Source organism: Equus caballus, chromosome 20 (assembly GCF_041296265.1).
Source record: "Equus caballus isolate H_3958 breed thoroughbred chromosome 20, TB-T2T, whole genome shotgun sequence".
NCBI classification, from domain to species: domain Eukaryota; kingdom Metazoa; phylum Chordata; class Mammalia; order Perissodactyla; family Equidae; genus Equus; species Equus caballus.
In genome coordinates this window covers 17,317,945-17,337,813 of record NC_091703.1, presented here as the reverse complement: position 1 = coordinate 17,337,813, position 19,869 = coordinate 17,317,945, and the positions used below count along the sequence as shown (strand labels likewise).

The following is a 19,869-nucleotide window of genomic DNA, read 5'->3' as shown; positions in this document are numbered from 1 at the left end:
GAACTTTCACCTTTTCACTTAAAGAAGGTTCTCTACACCTTCTCTTTGGCATATCTGAATTGCCAGCATCACTATTTTTGCACTTTGGGGCCATTATTAAGTAAAATAAGGGTCGCTTGAACAACAAGGGCTGCGATCCCGTGACCCTATCTGATGACCCAGAAGGCTACTAAGTGACTAGCAGGCAGGTCATGTATACAGTGTGGATGCGCTGGACAAAGGAATGATTCACATCTTGGGTGGGCCAGAGCGAGAGGTGCAAGATTTCATCACTCTGTCGGAGTGGCATGCAATTTAAAATTTATGAATTGTTTATTAGTGGAATTGTCCATTTAACAGGAAGTGGAAATTCAAACCGTGATTGACCTTGGGTAACTGAAACTGTGGAAAGCGAAACCGTGGATAAGGGGGCACTATGTATGTCACTTGTATTGTTTACTGCGAGGTATCCTTGAGAATTGCAGGATTTCCAATGGTCACCTAAGTCTTAGGCACTGACTTGGAAGGCAGATAGAAATGAGAAGAGAGCCAGTCCAGTACCCTCCGTGAAGAGCATCATTGAAAGATCTTTAAATGCTTTCTATCTTAGAAGAGTTAGACACCCTTCCTGTACCTAAGCCAGTGTCCTGTAAAGCGGTACCAAGCATGCCTTCTGTGAAATGTGTTATAACTCGCTCTTCTTGCTGATGCTATCATGTGCAAATAATTGCATCAGACCTTCAGAGAAGCTGTGTGGTTTGGTGTAACTGTGAGTAAAACCACACGGGTTCAGGAAATGCACTGAATTGTCTTATAATAGGCAGCATCAAAACAGATGTTGATTTACTTGCAAGGTACCCTTCCTTGGTGACAATTTGAGAGCTTTCAAGGGGGAGGTGTTTGCTGTGCATCAAAAGAAATGAGAATTAAACTGCCACATTTGCACACTGTTAGAGGGAAAACTGAAAGAAACTCAGCAGAGTTCGTTACTGCACATGCTCTCCCTGAAGGCGCCTTCACCTCACGGCATCATTATCAACTCTGCTCTAATGACTAACGTTCCTCTCTCTTTCTCTTCGGGGTTTAAGATTATTGGCTTCTAACTCCCTCCTAGATGGCTCCAAGATGCCTTCAACTTGAGGCGTCACTTTGTACCTGTCACTATCCTGTCTCCCTTTATGGGTTCCTTGTCTAGAGAAACAGAATTGCCAACCAGCCAGTCGTTGATGCTGGACACCTTCTCCACTTCCTGTACTTCATCCCGTGACCACATGCTGTAGTTTTGCCTCTTAAATATTTGGCAGTCTACCCACTCTTCTTCGCTCCCTTGCCTTTGTTCTGTTTCAGGACGTTAGCATCACTTGCCTGGACTGCTGCAGCCATTTCCAAAAGAGTATTCCTGCCCTAAGTCTTTCCTTCCTATATTCCATTCATCCTCCTATTTTGAGAATCATCTTCCTAAAGAAAGGGTCTGATTGAATTATTCCCATCCCTGAAAACCCTTGATAGCTTGCAGAAATAATGGAGTAGTGTTTGTAATACAATGTTAAGTATAAAATTCATACTTCAAACTTGTATATACACATTGATTACAAAGTAATGTCAACAAAGACTAGAAGGAAATAAGGCAAAAGTGAAGATTTGTAGTATTAGAGTTATTGTTACTTCTTTCTTGAAAAATAATATTCCTTTGGTATTTTTCAGAGTAATGAATGAATGTGATGGAGTGAAAGGAAAAATTTAAAGGATTCTGTTAGCTTTCCCTTCCCTACAAGATAAAATGTGAACTTTGCATGACCTTCAAGGCCTGCAGGAATTCATGATCAACTTACCATTTAACTCTCTTCTCCCATCCCGCTCATCTCTCCATACAACACTTCTTTCCTTTCTAAACATACTGTGTATTTTAATAACCATGCCTTTCTTCATGCTAATTCTTTTGCATGAGATTGTTTCTCTAGCCAGTGAACTTCTCATTCTTGGAGTCTTAATGGAAATGTCTCCTCTTCCTGTGTTGGCACTGTACATTGCAATTCTTTGTTTATGAAGCGTGTCTGTGGATGGCTCCTGAGGGTGGAGGTTGGTTTATTTTAAACCTTTTATTCAAAGTATTAAAGCCCTTTCCCCCACATAATATAGCTTAATAAATGTTTATGGAAGGTAAGAAGAAAGGAAAGAACTCGTTTAGAAAAACACAAGTAATCCTTCAGATAAGATTTAAAAATTTTCAGATAAGCTCAGTGCTGATTACCGTGTCGTAAAAATGGCAAAAAGTAGAAGTTTTTGGTTAAATAATTTTTATGAAGGTCGTTGGATTCAGCGTCACACCATTTTAACTAAACTACTAGAGTGACTCTGGTATTTGAAAATTCTAACTTCAGGTAGAGTGAGTTCGGCTTCTCAGTAGCCATATTTGTGATGTTACTCGAAATTGCTTTTTTAACTGTTTTTACGTCATGAAAAATCATATCGGCCAAATCAGAAATCCAAAGAAATGACACATCCAATGCTGGTGACATAACATAAATGTGTGGTATTTTTTTCTTAAGGGAATTTAAAAAGCCAAGACTGGCTAACATTAAAGGATTGATGTAACATTTTCAATTCTCAAAGGCTATTCTACTCCAGGAATATACTTGTTACTATTTTTTCATTTCTAAGAATTCTGTTTGGTTGAAATAGCAAAGGAGAAAAAAGTATCTTGGCTTAAATAAAATGAAAAGTCATCTCCAAAATTAATTTGGCATCCTCAAAAGTTCCTTTTCAAAGGGAGGAGTAGGGTGGTTCTTTAATATCACATGTTAAAAATGCCACTAAAAAAATCATCATTTGCCCTTGTGAGTGAGCAATTCAGAATGAGGTTTTATGGAGATCAATGTGTGGGGCATGTTACATATCTTTTTAAACAATATTTTGACATCAGCAGAAGGTTGTCTAATATACTATATGTATTATTTTATAGTCCATATTATACATATAATATGTATTTTTTTCCTATTAATGTTGTAGTTGGATCAGTAAGATGGAAGAGGGACTTTCATATTCGAGATTTGCCTTTTTTTTTTACATGGCATTGTTACCTAACCTTCAGTTTTCTAAATGCCTGTGAAATTGTGACGAAAGTTGAACCATCATTTGATTAACAAATTAAGAAATTGGTCAGTCAACAATGTGTATTGATTGATACTGACTTGGAAACATTCAATACCACATCACTTTTCAGCATTTCATCTATGTTGATCTGTGTCTATTTTGCATGGGGAAGAACCTTTGCTGAATATCTTACTTTTCTGTCCTGAGTATTGCATTCGTTTAAAAGCCTGACCTGGCCTTTGACTGTTTAGAAGATCCAACAAGAAATACACCATGGTTAAGGTGAATGAATGCAGACGCGCTGTTCACCTTTAGTTATTCTCTGGTGCGCTCTCCATGGGGCTGCAGCCTTTCCCGGTTACCGCTGCAGTTCATTCACCAGGAGGTACCGACTGTGGAACTGCTCTTTTGTGAGAGCCACTACTCAAAAGCATGCTAAATACCTCGTGACAAAAACTCGAGAAGGCAGTAGACTACTGCAGTTTTCATTAGAGCTTCAGGCACTTCCCCATGTAGCAGGTGCTTATCTTGAACTGCCCTCTGCAGACCGTGTGCATGGGTCTGTGTGGTGATATTGTGGCGGTAGCCTATGGAAGGCCGTCTAGTGTTGGTTAGCAGAGGAGAAGTGTCTGTAAGCAACAGTAGCCTCAATCAGGAAGGCTGCGAAGGAGAAGACAATTCTTCGTGAGACTTGAAGGATCTAAATGCAGAACAGAAACCTTAATGGATCTCAGAGTTTTACAACCTAGCCCTGAGAAAACTGATTAGAGCTGTCATAGATTTTTTTTTTTTGGTGAGGATGTTTGGCCCTGAGCTAACATCTGTTGCCAATCCTCCTCTTTTTGCTTGAGGAACATTGCCCCTGAGCTAACATCTGTGCCCATCTTCCCCTACTTTGTATGTGGGATGACTCCACAGCATGGCTTGATGAGTGATGCATAGGTCTGCACCCAGGATCTGAACCTGTGAACCCAGGGCCACTGAAGCAGAGCGTGTGAACTTAACCACTACACCACCGGGCCAGCCCCAAGATTTTTTTTCCCTAGTACATAATAAATTGCTATAATGCTGTTGGGAAACAATCTAATGTAGTGTTTAAGAGCATAGCTTCTTGAGGCAAACTTCCTGGGTTTGAATACAAATCTGCCACTTAATCGCTGTGTAGTGTTGAGCAAATTACTTAACCTCTTTGGGTCTCAGTTGATCTACCCATGAAATAGAAAAGATAAAGCAGCCTGTATCAGAGTTGTAAAATCTAAATGAGTTAATGCACGTAAAGCTTTAAAAAATGTTAGCTGTTATTATGATGTCACTTTCATGGTATTCAGTTAGACAGTTACTCAGTTTGTAATAAAAATTTTCCAGCCTTGACTTTATTCTTAGTGCCTTCCTTTAAAGTGAATTTATGAATTTCTACTCAGCTAGGGAAGGTGAAATATGTGGGTGAACTCAATAAGGGAAGGTGAGAAAATGCTATGGGAACACAAAGGCTTGAGATACTTGGTCTGGTTAGGGAGTGGTGAGGACATGGAGGAGGCATTTTGAGCTAGCCATTGAAGGATGGCTAGGATCCCAAATGGCAGAGATGGGAGCAAGATGTTCCAGATGGGAGGGTGAGTGAGCGAAGGTGAGGAGAAGGGAGAGGGAGGTACGTGGTTGAGGAACGTCGTGGACTGATTGAGTCCAGTGTAAGGTGTGTGGGATGGAATAATGAGGGATTGGGAGGAAAGGAAGTTGATTTCATAATAATGATGATGATAATACTTAACGTGAACTATTAATTGAGTTGCTACCTTACACCAGATTCTGTGATTGATGCTTTACGTGAATTGACTCTGATCATAACTCCCTGCAACATAGTTTTTACAGATGAAAACAATTGAATTAATCCCATACTGAGAGTTGGAATTTTTCTTAAGTGGTGGAGAGCCATTGAAGGTTTTGGAATAGGAGAGGGTCATGATCAGACTTAGCTGTGATTTGCTTGTCTGCTCTGCTAGACTCTAAGTTCCTTGAAATTAAAGACACGTCTTAACACCCCCGTGTTCACCACAAAGAGGAGCACTGGACCTTCAGCGTGGTGGATGCTCCATAGATAGCAGAGGAGTCTATTTTAAAAGCTTCCTCAACAAAAGTTGAGAAACCCTTTGTGTACTTTTTCTGTTTACAGAGAAAACTAATTAATGAATCTAAGACTAGTTAATTAACAAATTCCTTTGTACCTCTACATGTGTCATCTCATCTGATCCTCAAAAAAAACTTAAATATAAGGAGTATGACTTTTATACATCAGATTATATGTTATTATAATGGATGAGGTTATTGGTGCTGAAGAATCTCGCACAGCTTGTAGGAATAAAGCTAGGATTTAAACCCTGGCCTCCCTGACGCCCAGCCTCTACTCTGCCATCACCTCCGTCTGTCGAACCACTTCTGATTTCCAATCTCTACTAGGATTACTTCTTCCACTGGGTTGAGGCCACTTTGCTAGCCCTCTTTTGTCTTCAGGGAAACAAAGCCCCACAAAGACCTGATCTGCTTTGTAGAGGTTGATGGGACAGAAATTCTTTTCAGCCATCCTCAGGACCAGCATCCTTGTAAATGACACTCCTGGCAGGTGGCCATTTCTAGGAGCCCATCAAATTAGCCACCTGTAAGAGCCTGCCATCCTGTGTTGGTTGGGCATGCAGAGTGAACTTGCTTTTCACAGTAAAAGAGAGTTGGGGGTGAGTACATTGCAAGAACCCAAGATATCTAAGGTAAGCACTTTGCTTCCTCCATCTGATTGGAAACAAATTTATTACACTAAAAAACACTTAGCAATAGGCAGAGCAGCGTTTGTTTCCAAATGCTGCCTGGAATTTGCAATGACGTTTAAGTGAAAGGGGAAGTTCAATTCCAACTATCAAAGGTCATGGCCAGTGAAGCTACAAACACGTATTATGTAAATTCAACCCAAATCTTGTATTTATTAACTTGACAAATTTTGGAGTGGTTCTCTGCTCTATGAAATTGATCCACGGTAACATTCTCCAAAATACCAGATCCACTTAATGCATTTGAATCAAGACTCGTAAATGTTTGGCACCCAGGCTGGTGCCGATTTTCAGAGGCCCAGCTCACCTGCAGCTGTACCCGCTTTGCAGGAACGGCCATGGTGTTCTCTGTTTTCCTGGTGAGCAGCTGCATTGGTCTCCCCTCTTCCCTCACCTGGCACTGCCCTCATCCACTTGGGAGAGTCAGTGAGCCAACAGCACTCTGATGGGGACCCAGCCATCAGTCCAACAGTCCACTTTGAAAATGTCCTTAATTTGCTCTTTAGATATATATATTCTTTAAATATATATAATGTAAAATTTGCCTCTTTAACCACTTTTAAGTGTACAATTCAATGGTATTAATTACATTCACAAATTTTGTGCAACCATCACCTCTACCCATTTCCAGAGCTTTTTCATCATCTCAAACAGGAACTGTGTACCCATTAAACACAAACTCCCCACTCCTCCCTCTCCCCAGCTCCCAGCAACCTCTACACTGCTTTCTACCTCTATGAGTTTGCCTGTTTCAGGTACCACGTCCACCTGGAGTTATGCAATATTTGTCCTTTGGTGTCGGGCCCTTAATTGAATTTTTAACATAGTGTTTCAAATATACTTGTCTTATGTAAAGTATTTCTTTCAATCCTTTATTGAGTCAATAATTATCAATAAGATATGATTCTCATTCTGCTTTAAGAAACTAGGTCCCATAAGAATGTGGGTAAACGGGCGACATAGAAAATTTTCTCATTAGTAGCTGAAGAAAGTAACATTTGTAAAACAAAGATCGAATTCCTGATAGGTGGTTTCACGTTCCTCTTTGGGGCTGATTCATCCTCACTTTTGTTTCAGCCCCTATTCGGCGTGAATTCTTTGCAGAATTTCTGCAGTCGGGCTTGCATTTCTGTAATGCCTCCTAGGAAGATTCAGAATTTTTTAGATACCATCTTTTGACTGACTTGTCTTTTATTCTTCTTTTTGTTGCTTTTTAAATTAATCATTCTACCTGCCTCTGTCCAACAACAGGCAGAAACATGTGATGACTGCTGTTGGAAAATTGGTGAATCATAGCCCTCTACTTGTGGCGATATTACGCAAAGCAGAAGTATTCCTTTCTGCGTAGAAGCAGGAGCATTGTAATTTTACTGCTGCAAAGGAATGGTAGTAGAAGCGAATATAATTCTTCTATTTACATCTTTAATGAGCCACAATTAAAACTAGTGAGTTGGCGTGTCAGAGTGAATGTGTTATTTTCAGATTTCTATTCTAGCAGTTGCTCTGCTGGTCTAAGCTGCATTCATTGGCACCCTGGAGCTCCAGGAGCCTTAAGAAAGAAAGCCCAGAAGGGTCTAATCTACTTCCTGAAAGTTAATGGGACAGTAATGACTTTCTGCTGTGCTAAGGTAGAGATTTGTCTCAAATCCCAAAAGCCCGTGATTCTCCAATCTTCTTTCACGGTACATCTTTTTCTTTTGGCGAAAGGCTCCATGGATTGATTTAAAGTTGTGGTGCTCAGAGATTTTTCTCTCTTCTCGTTTCCTCTTGCCATAATTAAGATGTGCTGCAGGGCTCTCCCTGCATTGGATTCCTGGCGTAGGGCGGAGGCAGGACACCGTGTGTCATAAGTGGCCCTTTCTCTGGCTGTGACTGACCCCAAACCTGAGCTCATTGATTTGAGGGGCACTGTGCTAGACCACTCAGCAGTGACCCTTCCCACCTTGTCCACATTTAATTATAACCACTGAATTTCATTGCACTGTGACACTAATCTAAGATACTCTCTTAGAAAACTTTAGATGGGTTTCCACAGATTAGGCATCACTGCATAATAAATTATTGTGCACAACACGTTTTCCTGACAAGGTAGTAAAGCCACATCCTGCAATTCATTTGATAGCTCACTTAAAACATAATGGGTAAACATTTCTATTTAGCCTCTAGAACTCAGCGAAAATGTGTATGGAAGTATTTACTGTACACTCGGTGTTGAAGAGGACTATCATGAAATACGTAGATCTTGGCCATCTACAGGTGTCCCTACCCTTGCCATGTGACATATGCATACATGTCAGTGTATTATGGATCAGGCACATTTGTCTCGAAGCTAGTGATGCTTCAGCTTCAAAGCCTCTCACTTGCACAGACCCCATATCTAATTTTATGTTGTTAATTTTGTGAACTCATTTTTATGGACCCATCCCCACACCCCCATACTTATTCCCCTACTGCTTGTCTAACTATAAGCTTTCCACCCTACAGACTGGATCCTCCCCTGATTAGGAATGTGTACCAGCTGTGCCTATGCATATGTTAATTAAATATATTCATTTCTCCTTCATAACTAGTGTGTGAGACTCCCAAAATCTGGCAACCCACAAAATAGGAAAATTAAAGGGCTATGTGGAGTCTTTAATATCTTCACCAGTTGTTTCCAAGGAAATTTGTATCTTGGACGTTTAGCAAATAATACTATGTTTAACTGATAGTGACTACGTCCTAAATTTCCCAAACGGATGACTAACAGTTGTGATTCACATATTCCTGGGAATCTCGCTTCCTCCGACTTGCCATTTGCCTGCAGCAGTGTACAGTATTTCAGAGTTTCTGAGGAGTTTCGTAAAATTGAACTAAATACCTTCTTATCTTGTCCCCATGCCACCTAAAGAAAAACTAATTTAATGGCTGTTCTGTGAAACCTTTTTTCCTAGCTTGATGTGGTTATTTGAAGGTAAATTATTTTCCCTCCTGGGAAGTCACTTGTTACAGGTAACTTTGATTTGAGAAACAGCTGTTGATTTCTAGTGTGCTAAATTAGTTCCTTTCTTCCTTTTCCAAAGAGTTATTTTATTGTCCCAGTCTGTTGTTAGGTGTAAAAACTAATTTAGTTTAGATTATTTTTTTAAATGCACCTGGTATTCAAGCTATGACATATCCAACTGAAATAACCCTGCTATGGCCTGGGAGGAAAAGACCCCAAGAAAATATATCTCATTTTGTTAACAAAAAAGAATAAAATATTTGTCTGTAAAAAAGCTTTTAAATTAATACATGATATTAATTAGCCATTTAAATTTCTCATTAGTCAAAAATTTTAGGGAGGTGTGATGTCATAGACTATTAAGGATGATTGGCAGGGCGGTTGGTGTGGGCAGAAGGTCTCTGTGCATGATGCAAAGCAGAGTGAGCACAGAGTGGAAAACAGCCAAATATGTTTAGTTCTACCCAAAACAAGGAATCCTGTTGCAATGGCCTGTTTGCCAACAAAACTTCCCTTGATGACTTAGCAGCCCCGGTGAAGGACTGGGAAGAGGGAGAGGCAAGCAGCGGGACCATATAGAGTTGGAAACTAGATTGCTTTGGGAGGAAGAGGGTAGCCTACAATCTAGGCTTCAGTTCCCGCTCTGCCACTAATTTCCTGACCTTCGGAAAGTTGCTAACGTTTCTGGAACAGTTGCCTCCTCTGTAAAAGGAGGGCAGTAGCCTGGATAACCCTGGGAGGTTCCCTTCGCCTGTGACATTCTGTATCTGAAGATGAAGAGACATCAGGCTTCCATGGGAAATGAAAACTGTAAGAATAGATGAGGAGGAGGTGGAAAGGAGGCAGGTGCGTAGGTGGTGATCTAGAACACAAGTTGGAAATATCCCCTGTGTAAATTCAGGTGTATGTTTCTCTTCATGGGCAAGTGACTTTTATTGGGAGAACTGAGCGCTGCCTGAGGTTAGGTTTGAGCTCTGGGGTAGCTAACTTGCATCTGGAAAACACCTTTCAAGAGCCATGCTGCCCTTGTGTGGCCTGTGCTCCTTGCCCTTCCCCCAGCACAGAAGCTTGGCTTTGTATTTGCACGCAGTACTGTGCTGGCTTCCTTGCCTCATTGCCTCACACCGTCTCACCTTTCCTTCCTTCATACCTTCAGGATGCTTCTGGAGACACCCATAGACCACAGGAGATTTTCTTTCTTGTTCTGAAGCCCTGTTGAAATTCGTTTCTCTGCAGCTTCAGAGGTATTTGTTTATCCTGCCACTGTCCTACTTGAAGAATCAGATATAGTTGTATTTGGTTTTGCCTGAACTCACACATGTGAATGGGCTTCTGTAGTCAGCAGTGTAGGCTGAGTCTGAAATATCTGAGTCCTTGCCAGATTGCTCTTTAGTTGTTCAGTTAACACTTACTGAACTTCTGTCACATCCTCAGTTTCTGGGCAGTGTGTAAGAATAGCTCCTTCTCTCAAGACTTTAGTAATTGGTGGAGACCGCTGCAAATGTAAGGACGAGTACCAGAGTAATAGTAACAATAGTAATGCTAATTAAAGCAGTAGACATTTTCTGAGTGCTTACTGTGTACCCAAGTACTGTGCTAAGCACTTCACATGCACTAAATATGTGTGTCCATGTACATACACACATGAAAAATAAATGTTTGGGCTGGCCTGGTGGCATAGTGGTTGGGTTTGTGCAGTCTGCTTTGGTGGCCTGGGGTTTGCAGGTTCAGATCCTGGGCATGGGCTTAGATGCTGCTCATGAAGCCATGCTGTGGCAGCGTCTCACATAGAAAATAGAGGAAGATTGGCAACAGATGTTAGCTCAAGGCTAATCTCCCTGCACCCTGCCAATAAATAAATAAATAAATAAATAAATAAATAAATTCTCTTCTTTTTTTTTAAGATTTGCCTTGAGCTATCATCCGTTGTCAGTCTTCTTTTTATTTTGTTCCTCTCCTCCCCAAAGCCCCCCAGTACATAGTTGTATATATTCTAGTTGTAGGTCTTTCTAATTCTGCGATGTGGGATGCCACCTCAACATGGATTGATGAGCTGTGTGAGGTCCCCACCCAGGATTGGAACCCATGAAACCCCGGGCTGCCAAAGCAGAGTGTGGGAACTTAACCACTCGGCCATGGGGCCGGCCCCAAAATAAAACCTCTTCTTTAAAAAAAAAAAGTTTAATTTTCACAACTCCGTCAGATATGGATTATTATGATCCCTCTTCTAAGGATGAGGACACTGAGGCCCAGAAAGAAGTAACTTGCCCAAAGTTACACGTTAGGCATGTGTAGGATTAACTTTTACACTCTAGAGAAATCTATGTTAGCGCTAAATAAGTGCTCAGTCTCTTGATGGCGTGGATGCTAGAACTCGGCAGGGTTAGTTAAATGGGATTAAGGGGAAAAGTGGTTTAAACTGTGTTTTTGTAGGAAGAAAGAGTCATGATTGTGTGAAGTGGAGGACAAAAGGGCATTTCAAGCTGGAGACGATTGCTTGCAAGGATTGGACATAAAGAAGCTGGACAACAAATAGGTTTGTTGAGTTGGAGGGAAGAACATCCCTCCATCTGATGGCAGCTGGGTAATCAGACTCAAATGAGCGAAGAGTTATTTTGTAGTGGAGGCAGTGCCGTAATTAGTAGCAGGTCAACACCTTATAAAATCTCTCCGGGGTGTAAAGACTTGTTTCTAACAGAAATGTGTTAGTCTGCAAAGCAAATAAGGTGTAAGCATTAATGTCCTGCCCTTAGGAGATTTCTCCTTGGGTTTTCTTTACCAAATGACATGAGCTTCACACCCTTGCTTTGAGCTGTCACCATCTTTGCTTCCGTTTCCATTAATTAGCTCTAAGTCTTAGGTCTGTAGTCACTTGAAGCTGTTCAGGACATATTTGCTCCAAGCCCCTGGACAGCTTGAGATCTTTGCCTTTTCTGACATGTCTGCCGTGCCCTGGCAGCCACATGACACACTCTGGGAGGCAGGTGCCTCTCGGGGAGGGAAGCATAGGAGCATCTGTTGGCAGACACACGTGTGCAGTGGCAGCCCCTTGAGGCCTCCAGATGGGAGGCATCAGGTAAGAGATGTAAACTTGTGCAAGAACTGGAAGCGAACTGGGGCGACCTGGATTTGTAGGTGCTTGGGGAAAAACATTCAAATGAGGAATCGTCTGTGTGGTAGGTCATGTCTGTTTCAAGGGTCTTTCCCTTCAAAACTGGAAAAGAAAAGAAGAAGTATTGGGAGGGATTTCCCCAGGCTTGTCAATAGCTGGTTTGTTTGTCTAATTAATTAATTAACTGATTACTTTGTTTCTAATCCTCCTTGTTTGGAAAAGATTTATGGCAGTGTCTTAAATCTTAAATCTATCAAACGAGAACGTCTTATGACGTGGCTGAGTTAGCAGGCTCTAGTGCGCCTTTTTAAATGTTGCTTTTAACAAAATTGCTATACATCCATAGGAGATTCTAAAAATGGGTACTTAATGTATTTACGTTTCTCATCTATTTTCCGCTTTTTAAAAAATGTGCTTTTCCTTTAAACTTCAAATTGTCTAGCAATTTCATGTTTTCTGGTTTCTGTAGAGGTTGGTGTTTGTGAAACTCTGCTGCTGACATGGTAACTCTTGTGTTTTGTTTTTCTTCAAGCCCTCCTGCCTTTGCAGCACTGTGAATGCAGCACCGGTGGGGGCCGCCTCTGACTGTGGGACCTTCACCGCTTTCCCAACCCCTCAGCCCCAGGCTTCATTATCTGGCCTTGCTCTGCTTTGTTGCATGGCTCCTGGGAAGTTTAAGTGGTTCTGGGTCATTGACAAAAATCTTGCCTGTAGGATTTTAGATCAGAACTTTGGAGAGCAAAGACTCAGCGTCTTCCTTCTGTTCACCAATCACACGGAAGTAATAGTGTTACGTAGCATTTACCCCCTATGTTAATACATCAGGCTCTTGTGCATATTGCCATGTGAAATCCTCATGATAGCAATGTGTGGTGGTTTTGACAGATGAGTAAACTTTGCAGGGTCATCCTCAGGGGGTAACAAGTCTGTGTCAGTGCCTCTCCCACTGTCCCAGGAAGGATGCCTCCAGCCTGTGGAAGACAGGCCAGTCACTAGGGGTTATGTGGGAAGGCGTTGAGGGAAAGACAGTGAATAGGGGAAAGAGGCAGTGCACACAGTCCACTCCTCATTGACCAAACAGAGTAGAAAAGGAAGGAACCTTACCCCGTGCTGGGCATTCCATTAGGAGCATTCCTTTACCCTCCCATTTAAACCGCATAACCCCAGGAAAGAAGCATTATTGCTTTTGCTTTACAGATGATGTGAGACAAAGGTTAAGTAGTAATCTAAGATTAATAGCTACCACGTAATAGAACAAGGGTTCTAAACCAGCTCTGTCTGACATTAAACTCATGCTTTATTTTCAAGCCCGTTGTTCGTGCCAGCCAGTCAATTCCAAGTCCTAGCGACCCTGTGTAGAGCAGGGCCTTTTGTGCTGTCCCCCCATCTTCCAGGACTCTATTAGATAATGCTCCACTGCTATTCATAGGGTTTTCATGGCCAATTTCTTCAGAAGTGGGCGGCCAGGTCCTTCTCACTAGTCTGTCTTAGTCTGGAGTCTCTGCTGAAACCTGTCCATCATGGATGACCCTGCTGGTATTTGAAGTCCTGGTGGCCTAGCTTTCAGCATCACAGCAACACGCAGCTGCCACAGTATGACAACCGACAGGGTGGTGTGGTTCCCTGACTGGGGAATGAACCTAGGCCACGGAGGTGAGAGTGTCAAATCTTAACCACTAGACCATCAGGGCTGGCCTTTCAAGCATGAGTGCGTTACTTTTGAGCTTTTCTTTTCTTCCTCTTTCCTTCTGATGCTCGATTTTTAGTTATTTCATGGCAAATTGAAAAATTCCTTTAAAGGATGTATAGGGGAAATAAGTGGAGGTATGTAAAACAAAACTGTTATTGATTAGCCATTCTAATGAAGGTTTGTGGCTAAGATGAAAGTTTGACAATCATCCTGGGATCTCAGAACACTGACTTAATAATTGAGAACTAAAGAAGGGAGAGTCCTATAGAAATGTGGGTCATGAAACCAAGGATCTGAATGAGGAGTGGTGAGGAGGGTATCCAGTTGACTTTAGAGATTGATGGAATGTCCAGTGAGACCTCTAGGGTAGATGTGAGATGGATGGGGGGGCCTGTGATAATTTGGCTTTGGAGTGATACAGGATTTCAACCTCTGATACCTGCGTGATTTTAGTGCTTTGAGCCATATGAAGAGCTGACCAGAGTGGCACCAGTATGCAAGAGTCTCAGGTGACAATTATGGACGCCATTGAGTGGGAGCAGATAGAGAGATTTACGAAGGGAGTGACTAGAATCTCCCATTTTTTTAGACCCATTTCTACTTCTAAGGTCACTGTATACCCTCTGAAGCATTAGGTCGTGAGACTGCCAGAATTTGGGCCATTTGATATTCACAGCAGTGGGAAGAAGCATGTGCTTGGAGTCAGAGAGACGAAAGTTCAAATCCAGCCTCCATCATTTGTTAACTGTGAGACCCCTGGTAAGTTACTCCAAGCCTTCGTTCTCTCAACAATAAGATGACGATAATAACTGTGCCTCATAGGAGTCAGCAAGGTGCTTGGCACATAAAAGTACCTGAATATTATTATTATTTAAGAGCAACTAAGAGCGTAGGTGGTCTTCTTTACTGTAATTATAAAGGCTGTGTATACCAATGCAAGCGTCCCTCATAATTCAGCTAGAGAAATCCTTGAAATTTCTGCTGCAGCAAAAATGCAAATTACTCCTGGGTACATTTCTGGCAGATGTATAAGCCATTTACATAATGTAACCTCTCTAATATTATTTCTATTAATAGCCACACTTCTAAGTATCAATCTGACCCTTTTCTATTTAGAATCATTCTTTCTATGAGCAGATTCCTTTTATTGCCATGTCTTCTTAATATCTTCTGACAGGTATCATTATCTCTTTATTTCATATTCTGGTGTTTGTGGTTTCATGAACTCTTCAAATATTAGTTTCCTACCTAAGAAGCTCATTGTTAATAGTGAATCACTTTAATGTCAGAGTTTGGGAGGTAAGATCATTGCTTATTTTCTCAGGGGCAGATTTACAAATGAGTATGTAATACTCTGGTAAGTGTCGTATTTTGAGAACTAGACTAGAACCCTTTATGCTGCGATATCATCATTTGCTTGAAGGGATTGCGTCTATTAGCTTTTCCCTATCTAACCTGCGGTTGCTGAACCTACTGAATTCTTCAGCATACATTTGTTCATACATTTGGCCCACACTGTCATCCGCCACTTCAGCCCTTGGATTTCTTTATCCGTCTGTGACATATAGTAAGTGATAAGACTGGTTCTGTAAATTGACCTTACAATGTTAGCTTAACAACACTATGGCTTGTGGTCTCCAGTAGGAGGAACTCTCCTTGAGAGCATACATGGTTTTCTCCTGTTTGCCTCTTAGCAAGAGAGTGACAAAATACAGAGGTGGTCAAATGCTTGTTGAATGAATCAATGAGAGAGAGCACCTGCAGAAACACCCACGGTTAGAAGGAAGGTGCCCTGGTAGGAGAAGTTCCAAGACCCATTCTAGCTCTGTGATTCTGTCAATATGGATGTGACCTGTACGACAGGAGAAACGTGGCAGGCGCTCTCTCAGGAAGCATCTTAACTTTTATAATATCTGATAAATGGTCAGGTTTTTTTTAATTGCACTTTCCGCTAAGGGGTTATAAAGGCTCTAAGCAGGCAACTGATAAACTTAAAAACATTTTTTAGGTTTTTATTTTAAAGAAAATCTTACTGCTTTTCTGTTTGTTTTGGAAATATGGTCTTACTAATTCCTACTGTTTTTATTGCCAGTAAGGAGAACTCATCGGGGGCAGTTTAAAAGAAATGGGGATTTTGATAAGGACATGAGGGCGTCTTGTGGATTTTAGAGAAGGGTGGCAGCTGGGCCTTTGGAGCTGGAAAACAAAACAAACAAACCAAAACCCAAAACCAACAATCCACAGTGTATCAGGGGTTGGGGTCATGTCGAATGAACAGGACTGCTCCCACCTGTGTGGATAGGCAATTTCCAGAAAAATGGATGCTGAGCAGACAGTCCAGTAAGGGTCTCTACAGAGGTTGTAGCAAGGGTGTCTGATTGATTCTTAATCTTTGCTTCTGCTGCTGTTGAAGATTTTGTCGTCATTAGTGCTCATATTGCTTGAGAAAAAAAATTAACATGTCTGTAGTTCTGTTGTGGTGATTTCTGTTTCCAGGGCTCATTAACATCTTTGCTCAGAATGAGCCGCTCGTTTGTGGTTGGAATACACTAAAATGACACAGCGTGTGGACTCTGCTCTCCACTTGTTCTTGTTACTTCTTCACCTCACTTCAACTTGCTGCCCACGAGTTGATCCCCCGCAGGTGCTGAGGTGTCCAGAGGAGCTGAGGGTGCAGTGCGATGTCCCTTTTGTGGCAGGAGACTTGCTGAGAGAGGATCTTGCATTTGGAGTGATGTTGGGTGATGATGATGAAATGGTTCGACAAGCGAATGGGAAGTGTTTGAGGAGCCTCCTGTAATGGCTGAATGTAGTGAAGGAAAAACAGACACACCTCACTGTCATTTCTGTCATATCCTAGAAGCAGCATTGAGTTCACTGAATGGCGTCTTACAGTTCTGGGTCACCTGAAACTTAGAGCCCGCGTGAGCCTAAATTTCTATCTTGAAAGGAGGAAACAGACCTAAAGAAGTAAAAGATCCTTGACCAAGGATCATACTGGAACTAGAAGTGGATATATAAGCACTCTTTCTGCTCTTCCATGTTGTCTTTCCAAAATGGCCATTTACTGGGTCGTAGCTTGGTCCTCATATCTGCAATTGTCTGCTAGGGCTGCCAAGACAAAGTACACAGACTGGGGGGCTTAAACAACGGGAATTTATTCTCTCACAGTCTGGAGGCTGGAAGTCTGATATCAAGGTGCTGGCGGGGTTTCTTCTGAGGCCTCTCTCCTGGGCTTGTAGATGGCCGTCCTTTCCTCATAGTCTTCCCTCCATGTCTGTGCGTCCTGATCTCCTTTTATAAGGACACCAGTCATATTGGATCAGGACCCCACTGATATGACCTCATTTTACCTTAATTACCTCTTTAAAGGCTCTACCTTGAAATTCACGCATTCTGAGGAACTGGGAGTTAGGACTTCAACATATAAATTTAGGGGGAGAGGCAACAATTCAACCCATAACAGTATCTGTAAAGTGATTTGATTCATTAATTGAATTCATTAATTGATTATGGATTATATTCATTACCCGGTCTTTAAATGATCTTTTCAACAGGCTTTTCAGATGCCAGTTTGACTATAGGATAGTATTAGCAGCCAGCTAATTGAAAATGTTAATGCCATAATGTGCCACTATGTGCCAGGCATTGTATTAGTCACTGGGGAAAACTCTGCACCCCAGAAAAACTCCCTCCCTGCCTTTTTTGAGGTTAGAGTCCATCAGGGAAGGCAGACATAACAAAAGGGATTTGTGAAGACTCCTAAGAAAGAGGAAGTACAGGGGCCATCTCTAGATCTTAGTAAAATCTCTCATTTTTATTCAAATCTTCCATGGCGGCAAGTTTGCATTAGGGTCAGCTGGTCATCTGCCTCCCAGTGGGTCGGGGAGCATTCATGTGTTCGGAATGCTTGGGAACTCTGGTTCTGAAGAGGAAAGCATGGAAGCTATCACTGTGCTCATTCCAAATATGTCTTTTCATGGCCAGAACGCTCACTCAGCAACTGGATGACTTACGTGTGGTCAGTGCGTTGTTTTTGAAGAGGGGAAAGCTGCTGTTTTTACCACCTAGTAGTGTTCTGAGGGCTCCATGATAAAATGGTTCTATACCGAACCCCATCTGTCTATCCTGGGACCACATCTTAGTCATATTTCTGTTCCTAATGTCTGGTGTAGTGCCTGGCATTGAGTAGGTCTTCAGTAAATATTCGCTGAATAAATGTGTGCTGATTGAAAAATTACCTACTATTACTAGCTCCCCTCACATGATAGATGCCTTGCCTCTCCCGAAGGATTGTGGGCTTCTGCGCAGGAACACCATGAGTCACACATCGTCTACCTGACTCAGCGCCTTGAAAATGATACATATGCCATCCCTAAATCCTCCAGCCCCTCCAGAGTGGCCGGTCATCCCTGCATCGGGGACCGTGGAAGGTTCTTAAAGATCCAGCAGATACAGGTTATTGCACAGACGCACATTAAAAAATGTAGTCTGCACAATTTGCCTGTTTTGGACCTATGGACATAGATTAACACTCACGCCTTGTCTTGGGAGTAGATAGTACTCTGTTCTCGACTTGTGCTGTAATCACAGCTGTCTTCATTATAGAATCAGAGAAGTGAGTTAAGGTGAACTTTGAAAGAAGGAAGAGGTGTAGCTCGCTCGATGGATGTGGGAGTGGGCGTGGGAAGGCTGCTCTAGGCATAGAGATGACATCGAAGGAGGCTGGGATGTTTTTCCATTTCCAGTAATCGTTGACAGTTTTTAATTGTTTAACATTTTGTAAAGTGTCCTCTGAACCTCAAGCTGTTCAAAAATAAGTATTTCATGGGAGAAATTATGTCAAATGGTAAGAGATGCATTATATGATCAGTGGCAGAAATGAAGGTGGAAGCTGCAGTGTGATGAGAATTTAAACATACAGAAGTCAAAAAATTCAGGAATTGAAGTTAAACGGCAGGCATGACTCAGTCCCCTCGGGCATGTGGTAGTAGTGTTTTCTGAATCGTGGCATATTCTGTTAAATTTAAGCCCTTGTTTTTGCAAAGTCGTTGTGTCAAGGTTGCAATGTGAGCAGTGATTTTAGACTTTCACGATTTTTTCTGTGTTCTTCTCACCCACAGTATAGGCTGTTGTAGCATTTGTGCACTGAAATTCGGTATTGCTTAGAAAAATAAAAAAAGTGGCTCAGTGCTCAATATATGGGGCACGATTGCTGTGACCTTATGAAAAAAGAACTCTTCTCTTTGCTTATACATGACCTAATGCTGAAGCGAAACACGACCACCTCTACTTCTGTGCTATAGATAAATATTACTGTAGCAAAATACACATAACGTAAAACTTACCATCTTCACCATTTTTCAGTGTATAGTTTAATGGTGTTAAATATATTCACATGGATGTGCAACCATCACCACCATCCATCTCCAGAATTTTTTTCGTTTTGCAAAACTGAAATTCTGTACCCATTAAACAATAATTCCCTGTTCCCTCTTCCTTCCAGCCCTTGGCAACCACCATGCTACTTTCTGTCTCTGGGAATTTGACGACTCTAGATGCCGCATATAAGTGGAATCATACAGTATTTGTCCTTTTGTGACTGGCTTATTTCACTACATTTTTGATAACAGCTTTATTGAGATGTCGTTCACATACCATAAACTTTATCCCTTCAGAGGATACAAGTCTGTGGTTTCTAGTATATTCATAGCTGATATCTTTTTGAAGAGAGAGTAAATTTAATACTTTTTTCTTAGTTCTCAAAAATGCACACCTGCTTTTTGTTGGGCAAATCCAGTTATAATAATGCCATGAAATAAAAGGAACAGAAAGTTAGGGGCAAATATCTAGATGAGACTTAGTTTGCTTCAGATTAATTCAGATAATCAAAATATTGTTGTAAGCATGTTTGCTTGAATTGAAACGTCTTCATTTTGCTTCCTCACGCCAGCAATAGGCGATTATTTATTGTTGTTCTTGTGGGGGTTTTGTTTGCTTGCAAAATTGATTGTGATGAGTTAGCCAGAACTGAAATTTCTGACAGTCTGGGTTTGTTCAAAGACCAGTTTTGAATTGACTGAGGCTATAGATGGAATTGGCACTTGAGTTATTTGAGATCTGGAATTCCCAGTGGCAAAGAGGATATTTTCGTCTAAGTTAGAAAAATGGCATTTCATGCTTATAGACTGCTGGT

At 41.5% G+C, this 19,869-nt stretch overlaps 2 protein-coding genes across 13 annotated transcripts in view; one reads left to right on the top strand and one right to left on the bottom strand.

Annotated features, from left to right (window-relative positions):
- The window catches only part of LOC138919688 (basic salivary proline-rich protein 4-like), a 106,142-nt gene extending 99,914 nt beyond the window's left edge, over nucleotides 1-6,228 (bottom strand). Inside the window, exon 1 of the mRNA XM_070245790.1 lies at nucleotides 6,196-6,228. Within this exon, the coding sequence (XP_070101891.1) occupies nucleotides 6,196-6,228 (33 nt within the window). The remainder of the gene's footprint in view (nucleotides 1-6,195) is intronic.
- Nucleotides 1-19,869, top strand: part of ATXN1 (ataxin 1) — a 384,336-nt gene that overhangs the window by 99,397 nt on the left and 265,070 nt on the right. The window lies entirely within an intron of this gene.